This window comes from Barbus barbus (genome assembly GCF_936440315.1).
Source record: "Barbus barbus genome assembly, chromosome: 3".
Classification (NCBI taxonomy): domain Eukaryota; kingdom Metazoa; phylum Chordata; class Actinopteri; order Cypriniformes; family Cyprinidae; genus Barbus; species Barbus barbus.
This window is the reverse complement of record NC_136731.1, coordinates 30,434,474-30,451,073: the sequence shown is the minus strand read 5'-3', so window position 1 is coordinate 30,451,073 and position 16,600 is coordinate 30,434,474. Positions and strand designations below refer to the sequence as shown.

The window sequence follows — 16,600 nt, the reverse complement described above, 5'->3', positions numbered from 1 at the left end:
GTATATGAAATAGTATGGTATGTGTATATTGTAAGCATGAGGAAAGTTTGTATCTATAAAGAAAAAAATCTCATAGTGAGAGTCATGCATTAGTACAGTTATATATATATATATATAAATAAATATATTTTATGTTTTTATTTCATGTTCAATGGTACATACAGTGTTGAAACATTAAGAAATCTATAAACTTTGATGACAGATATGTGGATTTTTCTATGACTATATTGAAGTTTAAAAAAAAAAGAGAATAATAATAAGGCTGGCTTAAACATCCTGTATGTTTGGCTGTGCTCTGCTGAAGAGTGTTGTGGGCTGTGCTGAATGTAGTGAAGTGACTGAAGTGGCTATTTCACCCCTGCTCTGTGCTTGCTCTGTGCTCCCGCTCTGACCGCTATGACCCTTTATGTTTCCACTCACGTTCTGCCTGTGCGAACTCATACATTCCTACTCCTGCACAGCCTTCCTCTTTCACCTGCCCTCTTTCTCCTCCTGCTCTCATCATGTGCAGTGTCCTGTGTGCCTTAACATGAGATGTGACCTCAGTGCTTCTAACACACACAAGCCAACTGGTTCAAACTGAGAAAGGCCCGGTGTCCATGTGGGAGGCATTACCCTGTGTGCTGTGTCTGCAGCGAGGTGATATACAATTTAGGCCTTGATATCAACATGAATTGCCAGTTTATTTCCAGGATGTGCAAAGGGAAAAAAACTAGTTTGGTAGTTGACTGAAGGTAGGCCCTGGATACCAGAATAGCTATTGGTTAGCATTATGCAATAGCCTGTGTAGCCTATGTAAAGTGCAATGATGAATTGTTCAAAATGAGACCAGGATCATGCATCGAATAGGGTTATGTTGACTTTGACTATATGAGTGACCTCAGAAACACAGGCGAGAACAAGGTAAAAGGGTCCATTGAAGGTTGACGGCTTGCAGAGGGTGGGACGTCAGGAAATTGCAAATATGTGTGTGCGAGTTGCATAAAATGGGAATCTAAAAGAAACATGTATGTACAGACTGACAGTGAACTAACAAGGACTTTGCAAATGTTGATATGGCTTGACGCTCAGTATTTCCACCTACCCAAGGAATCTTCTTAGCTTAAGGGTCTGTGAGTTTGGACAGGTGTAGTTCCATTGGAAGCCTGCATGCACTCTAATCTCAGCACATCGCTCTGCGGCTGTTTAAGGGTGTGAATGTACCATGGTGTGCCTGCTTTGTTTTGTATTCCCCCCAAATATCATCCACTCAGACATTTTCTTAATGACCAAAGTAAGAGCACCAGTCCAAGATGTAGTTAAGCTTGGGTCCATAACTTATTCTGAAAAACACAGCAGTATCTAGGTTAAACATATTCACTTTATAGGGACACATTGAGGGTAGACTGAGTGATGCTTTTACAGTTGTAAAAGTTTGGTCTCTGTGGACATGAGATGTTTCCAGATGCCATGCTCTCTCATTTACAGTGGGAGCGCAGTTCGCCGTTATGACAGCACCGGTCACAAGTGAACCTCTTGCAAGCCTCTGAATGTCATTATCTCATTGCCAGCAAACTCACAATCTCTCATTATCTTTAACCATCTTTGTTGCCATGACAATCTGCCTGCTCATTATTAGAATCGTCACAGTATCAAAACTGATCTTAAATATAATTAAGAAAGGGCCCAAAGGAAGGGGAAACAAGCAAGAAAAGTAGTTGTGTAGGTCCCACAATGCTTTACACACTTTCAGTAGCTTCATATATGCTTAACCCCTTCCCCGGTTCTCAGAAGAATATTTGTAATATTTAAGTTATGAACAGAGATTATTATAGATGTTTTCAACATGTATTTAATGATGCAGCATCAAGAGGGCTTGTTGATGAAACTGCAAATATTTGAGATAAAAGTGTCTTCTTGGCTCAAAGTGTTTTAAATGAATTGTAAATGGTCATTTTTTTAGAACTCCAGGTTTCTTTTTTAAGGTAGCTTTTTGTGATAAGTTTTTTGACTGCCATGTCTTCAGATGGAATAAATTGTATATTATGCAAATGTTATGTTTTTTTTTTTTTAAATCATGTATGTGCCTTGCTTTAGTTCTTTTCATTTTGTTTTTCATGTTTAAACAATGTGTAGAGGACATGTGGCCGGTCTTTGTCCACCAGATGTTCAGAATTACATCCCTTTTTGTTGCGGTCTGCTCTGTGGACAGAGCGCAGATGTCTGGCATGGGAATGGCTTTTATAAAAGCTTTATCATGCCTATCGCTTCAAAGGACTGGGTGTCGATCCAGTGTTAATTGAGTTGTTACAGCCCTGTCCCCCTTCTTCTGTATGTATAGCTGGATATTTGTCACTGTGAATCTTCCACCCTTTTTTTGGTGTTTTCTCCACTTTAAAGTTCTCATTCCGTCATTTTCTCATTGTCATGTTTGCTTGTCTTTTTAATACCGGAGAAGAAAAAAAAACTATGAAAAATATGGAAATTCTGAAAACACTGAAGTCAAACTCATTGTTGGTGCAAGATGTTATTTAATAATGTTTTCACTTCTATCCTATTTGCAGAGACATTTAAAAAAAGAGAGAGAAAAAAAAGAAATCTGCACTGCTCAGTGTGTGCAGGCTGTATATTGTGTTGATGTTCTGCCATTGCCTTGTATGATACCTGCTGTGACTGGCATTGGGAACAGTGGTGTGCTTGCAGTGACTGCATCAACAACCACCTGCTCTAAATAAACATTATATACAAACGCTCTTATAGCCGTCCAATTACTGAACACCAACAAGACCAGCTTGAAACTGCTCAACACCAGTGTTTCATTAGTTAACAAAATACTAAGCACTCCTCCAAAAACTAACAAGCCTGTACCAAAGGGCCACACATTTATTTCTTAACTCAAAATGCATTAAGAACACTAGAGGGAGTCAATGCCATATTATGTGAGGGTAAAAGACTCCAATTCACTCAATACAAGCATTAAAAGTTTACGAATTTTCCCACCCTCACGTTGTTCAAAACCTGAACATAAGTTTTTAACAATTTTGGTTACCCTTGACTGCATTGTTTGGACAAAACATTTATAATAAGTATGTTCCACAGAAGAAATCAAGTCATACAAGTTTGGGACGAGACATGAAAATGAGTAAAAGATGACTTTGATGATTATTTTTAATGATAAGCCATCAGTTTAAGCTGAGAGGAACTCAACTTCACATTAATGCAACAGTGTTCCGTTGACCTCATTACTTTTTGAACGTGCTGGGATGCTCAGTGATAATGAATTTAGTGCTTTAGGCTCAAACTAATTACTGTTATTCAGTTCAAAATTGTTTAGTAACTAGCATGAATTACATTATAAAAGTCTTACTAGATTTGCAAGGGCAAAATCTGGCTTCCACAGCAAACATGGAAGCATGCATGGAGCAGTTTCACCTTTGGTAAAGAAACATCACATTATTTACACAAAATCATGATGGATGAGTAGGTCATTATAGCATCATACAAAGGTTTTGCATCGGTCAACAGGCAGTTAGAAAATATCTGAGCCGTTCTGGGTGCTCAGTTGGCACGGTCAAATCAGAAATAAAAAAACATGGGTACCGTGTTGTCCAGAGCAATGATCTGCTGTTTCAGGCCCAAGTTGGTGTAGTGTAGGTCTTCATTCAGCCCTGGGATGATGGTCGCCCCATGCATCTCCACTGGCGTCAGACTCAAGCTTAGGCACTCTCTCAGTCATGAGACTGCAGCTCATTTAGGTCAAAGTTCAACATTCATCGCTGAGGCCACTGATGCAGCAACTTTTCCATGGTCTGCAGGGAACATGACCTTAGACTGGAAGTCTTACCAAATCTAAATCATACTTTCCTAGGAAATGATCTTGTGTGTATAAAATACAGTGTTGTCATGTTTATGACGAATGTTGGCTGTCCGCTGGGTCTTCATAAACACTGAAGGTTTGGAGGTTCTGTTTGCGGTCAAGCGGTGTCTGGTAAGAGGAAAGCTAAAGAGCAACATCCATCCAGCGCATGAAGCAAGGTGTCTTGTCTAACAGTTTACTGCTAAATTCATAAGGGACAGACACCCAAGTCCATAGAATACAGACTAAAAACGTTTCTGGTCCAATGCATGTTGTAATGTTTTCTTTAAGCCCGCACATCAGATTCCATGTGGTTTCTAAATTCCAGGAGATTAGCAACTCATTACTCAGTGTTGACAACTCATAATGATTAGCGGTCACGTTTAGCACGTCCACACCTGAGGAGAGAAAACAGAATAAATTGTTAGAGCTCATACACAGTGAAAGATCTGATTCCAGTAGAAAAGGGTTCAAAGAATGGTGTATACAGGATTGATCAAATATGACATTTATACATTTTCTTGTTTTAAATTAATGCGCTTCTTCGGAACTTTCTATTCAAAGAAAAAAAAAAAAAAGAAATTTTATATATATATATATATATATATATATATATATATATATATATATATATATATATATATATATATATATATATATATATATACACATATACATACAATTTCAAATATATATATAAACAATTTCAGAACAGGTTGGATTTTCTGCGTTTTCGCATAAGTATAAAGCATTTTGATAGGAAAAGATGACGAATACGAAAAAATGCATATGAAAATTTCAGACTCCGTGTGCAAGGACCTTAATGCTGCTGAAAATTCAGCTTTGCATCAAAATTCCTGTGACAGGTGACTTGGTGAGCATTAAGAAACTTCTTTCAAAAACATTGTCTTACCGTGATTACATTTGAACAGTTGTGTACACAATTTAAAGTACAAAAAGGTAGCCCATATCATAGCAAGCTACAGTTTGAAAGCAGCGTCCCCGTACTCAATGTACGAGTCTCTGACCTTTACAGTGCTGTCTACAGCTCCAGAGAAGAGTCTTCCTCTGGACACAGCGAGCGCAGTTACGCTGCCCTGGTGCCGCAGCAGAGTCTGGGTGCAGATCATGTTGTCCATGCTCCACACCTGCACAGGTACAATCATCAATGCACAAAAGAGGCGGCACAAATCCCCATATTTCACACCACAAACCTAAGCCTTGTCCTTACCCTGAGAGAGCGATCATAGGAGGCACTGAACACTTTGGTCTGATCGGGGGTTGAGATGACAGCCAGGGCATACACTGTGCCCACATGGCCCGTCAGTGTCCGCACCTGCTCTTTTGACTCAATGTCCCAAACCTTATTCACAGGGAAAGAGGAGAAATCACAATTTTAACAATGTCCTGACATTTTAAGGTTTCCATGATCATTACCCTTGCAATTAAATCTCTGCAGGGTGTAGAGATTAATAGTACTTACATGAATGAGGTTCTCGTAGGTGCCACAAACTATATGATGATTGGTGACTGCAATGGAGTACACACTGCCTCCAGAGGTCTGGAGCACATGAACACACTCCAGAGAACGGATGTCCCAGATCTGAGGGGAAATCCACAAAAATCCATTTAATTTAAGCCCGGCTCACACTGTGCGATTTTGGCCACGATTTGGTCGTCTGAGACAAATTTAGAAAATCCTAAAAGATTCCTATAATCCTAGGCTAAAATCGGTTGTCTAGATCGCTGGTTTGACATGTTCACCGACAGCCGATTAATGGCCGTTGCGATAAATTTTTTCCTCCGATTAAATTCTGGCAGTGTCAGAAGATTTCAGACACTTTCCTGCAGTGTGACATCTCCTACGACGACCGTCAAACCAAGATCCAATAGGAGCACTGAACTTGATGATGCAATTAGCGCGACAACTTCAAACTTCAACTTCGTTTATTTGTAAAAACAATATATGTACAAAGTAAAGTTTACTTAAAGTTTATTTATTAAGGGGCAGGATGTTTAAACTCGAATAACAAAATTACCTCAAGTTCGCTCTGTAGAACCGGAAGTCACTAAAGTCCTCTTTTGCCCAGCCATGACTTGCTCCACACACGTCGTCTTTTTCGTTTTTTTTTTTTTTTAACATCAAGGCATGTAATTAATAAAACTAACGCTACACATTGCTGTTGTTTGCTAGCTACCATTATAGAGTGGGGGAACTATGACGTCACTCTGTAGGCGGATCGGCTGTTAGCATGAAACTGGTTCCCTCGACAAAAACCCAATAGGATTTTCCCATAGGCTTTTGGATAATCGCAAAAAATAAGCTCTGTGTTCAATCATAGTTCATGAAACTTACACGTTTTGACCATCGAGATAATCTTTACAAAGTAATACAAATTTTATGAATGTTGAAGCCTAAATACAAGTGCCAGAACTAAAAAGCTAACATTAGGCTATAAACGAACTACAGCACCACGGTCGCTCTCCTTCAACGTCACCACCACCACATTTCCGACCACTTTTAAACTTATTTTTAGAAACATTTTCCATGATAATTATTTACTCTGGATGAATTTTAATCCAAAAGAGCACGAGACTGTAAAAGCGGGTTAGAATGAGTTCCTGTTCAGCGTGATGACGTTGAATGTCTCCGACAGCGCCTGTAGTCCCATTTAGCAACCGTCTTTTTAAAGAAACGTAACAGCTTTAAAAAAAAATCACGAGTGGGGTGTAACTGGTGTGTTTTATGTCGTAGAATAAAACGTGAAAGCATCTTGAGCCTGTGTAAACCACGGACCTTATTTAAGGGATTTAACCAAAATCCCATTCAAAAAACCCATTGACTTCCGGGTTTTCGCCTACAAAGTGACATCATAGTTCCACCACTCTACAGCGAGAGAACGTGGGTCATGTATTGATGACGTAAAACTCCGGACAAGTCTTCTTGAGTACGTCCGTTTTTATCACATCTTGACTGTCGTACAGTCTGACATTAAGACAACTGAGATCCTACAGTCTGACATGGGGATCATGTTTGTACAGTGTGACAAGCAACAATCGCAAAAGACTATTAAAAATCTCACAGTGTGAGCCCGGCTTTAGTGACACTAGATACTGTAGTATGCACCATATATTGTAGGTTCTGCATGAGACATTAAAAGAATGTGTCCAAAAAATTACTGGTGGAGAACCACAGTACACAATCCTGTAAAGAGATTCTACTGGGATCAACCAATTAGAGAAGTCACTGTTTCCATCAAAACGAAGTGAGAAGAGTGCAAAAAAAAGTGGAACATGTGAATGATGTAATCGAGTCAGTCTCCCTGCACTCTTATACATTTCAATATTCAACAATATATTTTGTACTCTGTACTCATGATCAATGAATATAAGTTAACAGTTTATATTTCACAATATTGTTAGTGTGTCTGCTTTTGTGGGCTGTGTAGCTCATTACCATATGTCGCAGTTTTTTTTTCCCCCTTTTTTCCCCTTCATTTTTCAAAAAATACTTCAAATTAAGTTAAAATTAAAGGTTGTATTGTTGTATATCATCTCAGAGTTAATTTGTTTAGTTCATTACTTTAACTCTATTATTATTATTTTTTTTTAAATCACTATGGAAACAATGAATGAGAAGTACAAGTCTACATAGTTTGCTAAAAAAGCGATGGTCACTGTTGCACTCTATAAGGATGGAGGAGCATTTCTATTTATTTGTTCTCTCTCTGTGAGCAATTGTAGCAGTCTGTAGTCAGCTTCCTGTCGGAGATCTCTGGAGTCTTAATTAGGCAACTTGAGACAACAAGCAGCTTTGGTCTGTCTTATCTGGTTTTACAAACAATTCAGAACTGCTTTCTTTTCACCAGTTAGACTGAACAGTAGAGAAACTAATGAGAACAGTTTCAAATCTGAAACTTAACGTTACTGTTTCAAGATATATAAACAGGGCCTTTTAAAGATGAAGATACAATCACGGAACACATTACGCTATCTCTCTTAATTTTTAAGATACTGCAAGGAGTAAACTTATGAGCACGCCTGGACGAGAAAGCTAACCATCATTATTCAATACGTGTATGGTCCTTTATGATGAAATCTGGGCGTTCCTGAAGCAGTTCAAAGTTTAACACTTCTAACCTTTATGGTTTGATAAGATCCGCTGTACAGATGATTCTGAGAAGCAACCAGAGCTCGAACCCAGTGATTCAAGCCAGTTAGCTCCTTCTTTAACTTCAGCTCCGTGCCCACAATATCCCACACCTACAGAGGGAGAGAGAACGAGAGAGAGAGAAAGATGTCCAATCACTTGAAGAACACTTAGAATTGGTAAACTGGAAAGTCCCAGAGAGATGAGATCATTCTACTTTTAAGCCTCCACTCCCTCATTCCTCCCACACATCACCATGGTGATACGAGCTCAGAATGTGCTCTTCAGATGGGCTCTCAGAGCCAAGTGGATCTAATTCTACTCCGCTGGTGCCTTGGTAACTTAAGTCTGTGCTTTTCTCTCCTCTGCTGGAGCACCAATCTCATCCTCCACATCACTTTAGGAAAACCATAGACAGCTAACATGCACACCAGCAAATGGGGCAGAATAAAGCTCAATATTAGCTGCTTGATTGGGCTTGTGTCTGCAGACACGCACATCATCTCTTCAACAGACACCACTGACCTTAATGGCTTTGAGAGAGCCGCTGAATAGCATGTTGTGTGAGGACACCAGAGTGCACACTGGGTTGTCATGTGCCCGGATGGTGTTCACTTTCTGCAGGGTCTGGATATCCCAAACCTGTAGGAGAACAAGCACATATCTGCATTAGATGCACATTGACCATGTCATGAACAGTTGGATTCCTCTGAAAAGTATTTCAGGAAAACTCACAATAATGGTGCAGTCAGCTGAGCCACTGTAAAGCTTGTTTCTGAAACAGAAAGGAGAAAAGAACATGAAACAAGATCTGTAACCCATTTTACTTTCAGAATTCCTTCCATTGTCAATGTTCATTTACTTTATTATTACAGTTAATTTGTGTAATCTTTGATCAACCTGAAATGAATAAAACACCTTGAACACCTAAAAATGTATTTGTAACATTGTAATAATATTTATAACAATTGACAATATGTGACCCTGGACCACAAAACCAGTCTTAAGTCGCTGGGGTATATTTGTAGCAATAGCCAAAAAAACAATGTATGGGTCAAAATGACTGATTTTTCTTTTATGCCAAAAATCATTAGGACATTAAGATCATGATCTATGAAGATATTTTGTAAGTTTCCTACCATAAATATCTCAAAACTTAATTTTTAATAACTAATATGCATTGCTAAGAACTTCATTTGGACAACTTTAAAGGCAATTTTCTCAATATTTAGATTTTTTTGCACCCTCCGATTCCAGATTTTCAAATAGTAGTATCTTGGCCAAATATTTCCCTATCATAACAACCCATGCATCAATGGAAAGCTTATTATAACTTTTAAATTATATTAATATTATTATTAAACTATATTATCATTATATTATTAAAGCTTATTCAGCTTTCAGATGATGTATAAATCTCAATTTTGAAAAATTGACCCTTATGACTGGTTTCCATGGTCACATATTTATTTGTTTAAATATTCACGTCAGTTCAAAACCCTCAAAATGCTTACCCCTGAATGCACAATGCCAACACAATGCCATCATGGCCCTCAAGGGTCTTCTGGCACTTATATGTAGTGCATGTGTCCCAAACCTATGTGGAGCACAGAAGTACAGGCAATTTATCCAAATGAAGAGGGATGCACATAAACCAAAGTGACAGAAAGCTGATGGCAGGTTAAATTACCTTGATGGACTTATCTGATGACCCACTAAAGAGAAGATCACCAGTAGAATAGACACACAAACACCACACCGGACCCTGGTGGCCCACAAAAGTACCCTTGCATTTGAAGATCTGCTGGGGGTCATAGGCTGCAAAACATTTCATACAGTCAGACAATGACATACCTCCTTATCCTCACAGAAATTTGGAGTATAAATGAGGAAGAGACACTCACAGCCCAGTATACCCATATTGAGCCTGGCGTTGACGTGAGACAGTTCATCCTGCAAAAGGAGGGATGGGTTAGAGGGCTGTTAATACTAAATCACCACAGTTATACATCTTAATTTGGTGAAAACCAGAGTGAAAATAGACAAACATTCAGCATGGAAGCATCTCGTCTGAACTCCATCAGATCTTCACTGAGTTTACTCTGGTTCTCATCCAGCACATCTGCCATATTAGCACAAGAAAGGCTCAACAAAATGAACATTCATGCATGTTTTGGCCTAAAAACTGCAAGTAGTTAAGAGTTAGTTTCCTCACCGAACTTGAGTTCCAAGTTCTTCTCCAGCTGGTCTAGTTTCTCAGAGAGTTTGCCCAACATGGAGCGCAGGAACGAGATGTCCTGGTCCTTCTGCGCCAGTGTCACCTGCATCTCATGGAATCTGTCATCCGTCTGCTGGAGAAACTCTTTCAGGCCCTCAAACTTACACACCTCTAGGTGCGTCTCATACGTGTCCTGATTCCCGATGAAGGTGCAACTGGAGAAAAGTCGGAAGAGATCAATTCAAGGCCATTTTATTTCCTTATCTATGGAACTGAGGGAAAGACTGTTAAACGTCCATACCCATATTTAGAGTGAGGGCACTTAATGTGTTCACACTCTTTCAGATGGGCCTCCAGGTTCATGGTGAGCAATGGAGGGCAGTTGGGGTTGTTGGGACAGCGAACAGGCCTGTAGTCACAGCTTACTTCATGTTCTCTGTCACACACAATCCAAAGTCATTACACTCCCTTTGCATGACTCATGACTATGTTGCAACAATAGAAATTAAATGCTGATATTGTGAAATCCAGTGAATTGGTGTACTCACTTTCTGGTGCTAAGCTTGATGGTGAAAGGACAGCCAAGTGGGTCAACCTCAAAGGCACCGGGTTTGCCCGAGGCAGCTGGCCGACAGCCGTACTTGCAGTGGATGAAAAGCTCTCCGATTTGCTCGGCCACCGCGATGTTATTCACGACGACTGTGAGCTTGGAATTGTCCACGGGGCATTTCTCTGTAGAAACAGGTTATTGGCACAAATACTACAAATAAAACAAAAATACTACTGTATGTCGAAAAATGAAAGATTCAACATGGAGAGGAAATGAAAGAGGAACTGAGCTAGAGACCTGAACTTAGTCCAACATTAACTTTAAGCCACTCCTGTCACTGGCGAGCAAATTTAGAAATTTTAAATAAATATTCAAACAAATTTCAGAAAGTATTTAGACCACCTCATTTTCTTTCACATTTAAAGTTGTACTCTTGTTCTAAAATATTCTTTTTTTTTTTTTAAACAAAATCTATACTCTACGCCCCATAATGGCAAAGCAAAAAAACGGATGTGATAACCTTGCAAATTTATATAACAAAAAAAAAAAAATTCTTGCCACCCATGTAAAAGGTATTTACATTTTGAACAATTTTTCTAATTAACAATTACTTTTTTCTCTGACGTTAAAATTAACTTCACCAAAAAGAATTCACAACAACATTATTGCAAAACCTATAGAATCTTTGACAAAAATAATAATGCTGCCAGTCAAATTCTTGTTTATTTTGCGTTTACTCTTTTTTGGCCAACGAATCACACTTAAACTATGAGTCCAGGGAAGAGAGTTTGTAACCATAATTGTACAACAGCATACAAAAAGAACTTATAAAAAGTACAATAGTGCTTCCTCACTACTGGCAGCAATGGTCATCGTGGGAAAGGTGAAAGCAAGACAAATGTTTAAGAGTAAAAATGCTCTCCTTACCTGAGGTCAAGGCACATCGCCTGCAGAATGTGTGCTGAGGTGTCAAAGGAAGAGAAAAGAGAGCACAATGAGAGTGAATAAAAGCTGAATTTTCATTTTCATCTACTCAGCTATTTTAAGTGTAATTCATCTCTCAACAGACACTTGTACTGTGGTGTCCAACAGCCTGACAGTGCCTTAGGAAACAGGTCAATGAGGCATGCTGTTCACGGCCCAAGCTGACAGGAAATCAATACATGGCCTAGAACCAGATCATGACGGGCAGCCTTATCCTGAGGGAGAGGTGAGGGGACGGCTGGCTGACTCACTCCGCAGGTGGTGATGACGGGGTCCTTGAACACGCTGCAGCACAGCTGGCAACAAAGCTTAACTGAGGGCTGCTCAGCAAACACCTGTGACTCCTGGGAAGTAAAAAAGAGGGAGGGTGAGAGAGAGAGAGAAAGAGAGAGAGACAAAGTCAATCTCGTGCTGGGCACAGGTGTAGGTCTGTCAGTCTTTTGCGTCACTATACATGATCAACATGTGAATAGGAAACAGAAGACTGCTGACACTCACTGTGTCTTCCTCTTCCTCGTGCAGGGAAAAGGTGGAGCGCAGCGACATGTTGGACTCGGAGTGCAGAGAGCGAACCGAGATGGCAGAATCTGAGCGACGAGGGGTACTAATGGGCGGCTGCAGAGACAGAGACAGTTTGCATCTAAACACTTTTTAAAGGTCATTTAAATGTCATCTGGGGTATTCAAGAAAGCAATTAGGTGACATGCTGGGTAAGTTTAAGTACAAGTAAACAGATAACCTCAACTTTCAGGATAAGTTTACTTCAGAAGTATCCAGTGCACCGATGAGGCTTCAGTGACAGATTTCACACAATATTAAATTACAGCTGTATATTTTTTAATTTTATATTAAAGCACTAATATAACAAACAATGTTTATTTAATTGTTTTATAATTTATTTTATTCTCATCTCACACACGGTTGATCTCCTTCCACAAGTGTTTTTTTTTTTGTGTGTTCTCCAAGTTGTCTGAACTTACTCTCAGCCACATTTTTTTTATAACTTATAAACACAATTAAGAAAGGTTTGGGTCAAGAGTTCTGGGTTTATGTGATTAAGTAATTCTGCTTTCTGGAATACCCCGCTGAGCATTACAAAAAGCCACTGAATCAGACACACTCCCTCCTAGAGAAACCCCATCCTACAAAAATACCTTTGAGCTTGCTGTAATCAGGAAAGCATGCCATCTCAGGGTTACCAAAATCAAAAATAGTAAAACTGTTCTAACTTCTGATTCAACTACCTCAGCTCATCTCATACATGGGCTTTCCTGTGAATGTCCAAAATGATCGACTAGAGGAAAACACCTTCTGATAACAGTCTTCGGATTCACTTAAATTTGGTGAAAAGCAAATCTGACTGTAAATATCTGAATTTCTATGTGAACTAATTTTGCACCTAGCCAGGCATTAAGAGCCACCAAGAACAGTCTATGTCTTTGTAAATATTCATGCCGTGGCTGTGTAGTAAATATATATAAAAAAAATATAAAAAATACAGTATGGTTTGGCACTCCCTCATAAACACTGTTAAAACAATCAGAAAACCAGAAACAACAGAAAAATGTATCAAAAAGCTAAGAACTGCCCAAAGAGCAAATAAGATACTCCAAAAGCTTGCTATTATGTACGTCAATGACAAAATTGTGAGGTGTTTGATTTCCATTCCTCAGTATGTAAATGTGATTGGCTGTTTTGAAAAGGGATGGCGTCGTGATTACCATGCCATCATCGTCGTCACGAGGGGAGTAGGTCAGAGTGCTGGAGGATGAAGGGGTTCTACGGTGCTGTTTGTAATTAGTTTCCGCTGAAATGAAAGAGCACAGTTACAAGCGACTGACTGAACCTTGTTGCAAGGCAAATGGTCAAAAGGATTTCTGTACAATAAATGCTGATCCAGGTCATTTTCAACAGCAGCAATTTCTTTCATAGTGGTTTGAGGTACAACACTCAAAATGTAAATGCTAATTGTTCACTTGATAATCTTTATTTTGTAGGAATTTAAAACAGCTGCATCATAAGCGCTTTTAAGGACCATTTATAATGTAATTTTTGTGCCATGTTTTAGTTTTTAATGACCATTTCCCAGCTTCTTATCTGACTCCAAGCAGCCCAACAGATAATACAGACCTTTTGCTGCTTGAGGGACTGCTGGAAACGTGGATCCAAAATTAGCTTCCATTTTGGTCTGTATATAGAAGAGTATGAAATATGAAAACAATGACAATATTTGCTACTGAAGTCTTCACATAATTTGTAATAACGTAAATACCCATTCGTTCTTACCCGGTTACTGATGTCAGGTGAGGGTACAGTGACAGTGGCACCTGCCACAGATCCTCCTGAGAAACGATCGAAGCGCGATGGTTTACTACAGCTCATAATACAGCAAAGCCCTGTAGAAAATATCTGCTGCAGCCTGTAGAAAAAGAGGGGAGGGGGGGGGAAGTCACATTTCAAACATAAGATATCCGTCTATACACAAAAACACATAGATAGATATATCTCAAACCACAGGAACATTTAAAATAGGCTAGTACAACAATGTGATTAAATACATGCTGAGCTGCTACATAACCCAATATACTCTCATTTTGACATTCTTACCAAATGTAACCTAAAATCTTTAGAAAAACCGTCCATGAACACTTTTTGCGTCAACTACCCCTTCTCGAAAAGCGTTGTTGTTTTAAATGTGGCGATACACAAAGCGCTTCATGTGTCAGAATAAACACTGACGGAGCTGTCACAACTCACACAAGATCAATGATTTAGCTGTCTTTATGTCTCACAGCTGGTGCGATTCAAAATGTTCAAACGCACCGATTATAGATAAAAATGCTGTTAAAGTACGCAGCTCACTATGTTTTAGCGGGTGACTGCTAAAATGGGGACGTTGTCCTATAAGCAGCAGATAAAACGGAAATAAAACGCACACCATGTTTAGCGCATTGTTAACAACAGCAAAACATGCTAAAAGACAAACAAGCAGATATGTTTGATGAGGTACTAGTGATTCGCGTATCTGAAGTGAGCTGGCTAAGTTAGCTATGTTGGCTAGCTGACGAAGTTGGTTTGTCGAACAGCTTTACTAAAACAGCAGATTTAGCTCAACGAAATGTAGTAAGATAGACCTATAGCTTAGCTACAAAATACATAAGGTACATCTCGCATGTCTATTTAACCAAACAAGGTAGGTTCTCACCATTGATGCTAAATCAAAGTCTGCAGATGGTCCAATTTTAATCTTTTTCTCACACACCCAGACGCACACACCAGAGGATTGTGGGTAATGTAGTGCGGATACAGCAAATACGCGTCATTGTCGGGAACTGACAGAACACATTCCTGGAATCGGCCGAGGATTATTTAATATTCAAGACGATGAGACCAATATGATTGGATCATGATTTTTACTGTGTATTTTTCTAATTGAGAGTCAAATGTTTACAGTCTATGGTTTACATTAGTGGTGGGAATTTTGATTCATTTTTGTGAGTCGAGTCTTTTGAATCCTGCAGGTTGCACCGTTAGGCCAGTATGTGGCTTCAAGAATATTTTGTTATAAATGACTCGAATCGCGACATTTATTCAACACTGAGTCGTTCAACAAGTCACGAATTTAAATCAGTGAAACCACCAAAGCAAGCACAAGCTTTAATAAGTAGATAGGCTCCAAGGAAAAAATGAGCCAGTGCATAGAAATGAAGGAGAATGATTCGTTTCCTTGAAAGGTTTGTTCAAAACACTGATTCGTGTAAATTACTTAAAAGAATCATTCACGAACAACACTTGACTTGCTCCAGGTCAACATGCGTATCTAATGTCACGTTACGCTTTTTGTTATGTAGCCTACAGCTGCATATTCTTGAATGTTTGTCAGGCTATTCTGTACCTACATTATTGTTTACATTATAATTCTGAGTCTACCATATTGAGTTAATTAGTTAAACGGAAGGGGGTGCTGTTTGCCCAGATCTAAAGTCTGGTTATGAATTAAACTCCTCTGTAATTCACATTAACTAAACAGATTAGTAAAGTCTGACAGCAAATATAGGTCTGTCACTATAATTGAGATAATTATACCTTGATTGCCACCTTTAATTTAAGCTGTTGTCTCTAGATATTGATTAAAGCAACAATTAACCCCAAAATAATAATAATAATAAAAAAAAAATACTTAGGCTATCCAAGATGTAGATGAGTTTTTCATTACATTACTTGCTCACCAGTGGATCCTCCGTAGTGAATGGATCCTGATTAACTGATTAACATCTTGTCAAGAAAAAAGCTGTGTATGTAAAACAAATCCATCAAGATGCTATTTACTTAAAACTGTTGCTTCCAGCTAAAGTACAAGTCATCTATCCATAATATTGCTTTCTCCTGTGAAAAAGTCATCTGGTATGAAACAGGAGAGAAATATACACAGATCAAGCACTGTTTACAAGCAAAAACAGTTCAGTGGTTTTTTGATGTGAGACAACAACAGGGGATGCACTTTTTCCACTGGAGGAAGCTTAATTATGGATTATGGACTTGTGTTTTGGCCAGAAATTATGGTTTAAAGTTAATGCTGGATTTGTTTCTTACAAACACAGTTTTTCACAAGATGTTAGTTGACAGATTGGGGTCGTGTTGTGGATATTTGGTGTTTTTATCAGCTTTGGACTTTCATTCTGATGGCACCCATTCTCTGCAGAGGATCCATTGGTGAGCAAATGATGTAATGAAGAAACAAACTCATCTACAACTTGAATTTTCAGCAAATAATTACTTTAAATTCTGCCATGTAGTTTTTATCATTTACAGATACATTTTTTGGGGAAATATTTCTTCATGTGCAGTAAACTCTTCTGTCAT

General features: G+C 38.8%; 1 protein-coding gene across 1 annotated transcript; it reads right to left on the bottom strand.

The window, feature by feature from the left end:
* Positions 1-159: 159 nt before the first annotated feature.
* On the bottom strand, positions 160-15,033 carry traf7 (TNF receptor-associated factor 7). The gene is made up of 21 exons (XM_079400095.1): positions 14,943-15,033; positions 14,024-14,156; positions 13,868-13,925; positions 13,459-13,544; positions 12,236-12,352; positions 11,989-12,081; positions 11,681-11,714; positions 10,752-10,935; positions 10,505-10,639; positions 10,201-10,418; positions 10,034-10,107; positions 9,890-9,938; positions 9,676-9,803; positions 9,500-9,582; positions 8,721-8,760; positions 8,511-8,627; positions 7,976-8,098; positions 5,319-5,438; positions 5,067-5,198; positions 4,864-4,983; positions 160-4,233 (listed from the first exon to the last, which is right to left on the bottom strand). The coding sequence occupies exons 2-21, from the start codon at positions 14,117-14,119 to the stop codon at positions 4,219-4,221; spliced, it is 2,022 nt and encodes a 673-aa protein (XP_079256221.1). The 5' UTR covers positions 14,120-14,156; positions 14,943-15,033; the 3' UTR covers positions 160-4,218.
* Positions 15,034-16,600: the final 1,567 nt, after the last annotated feature.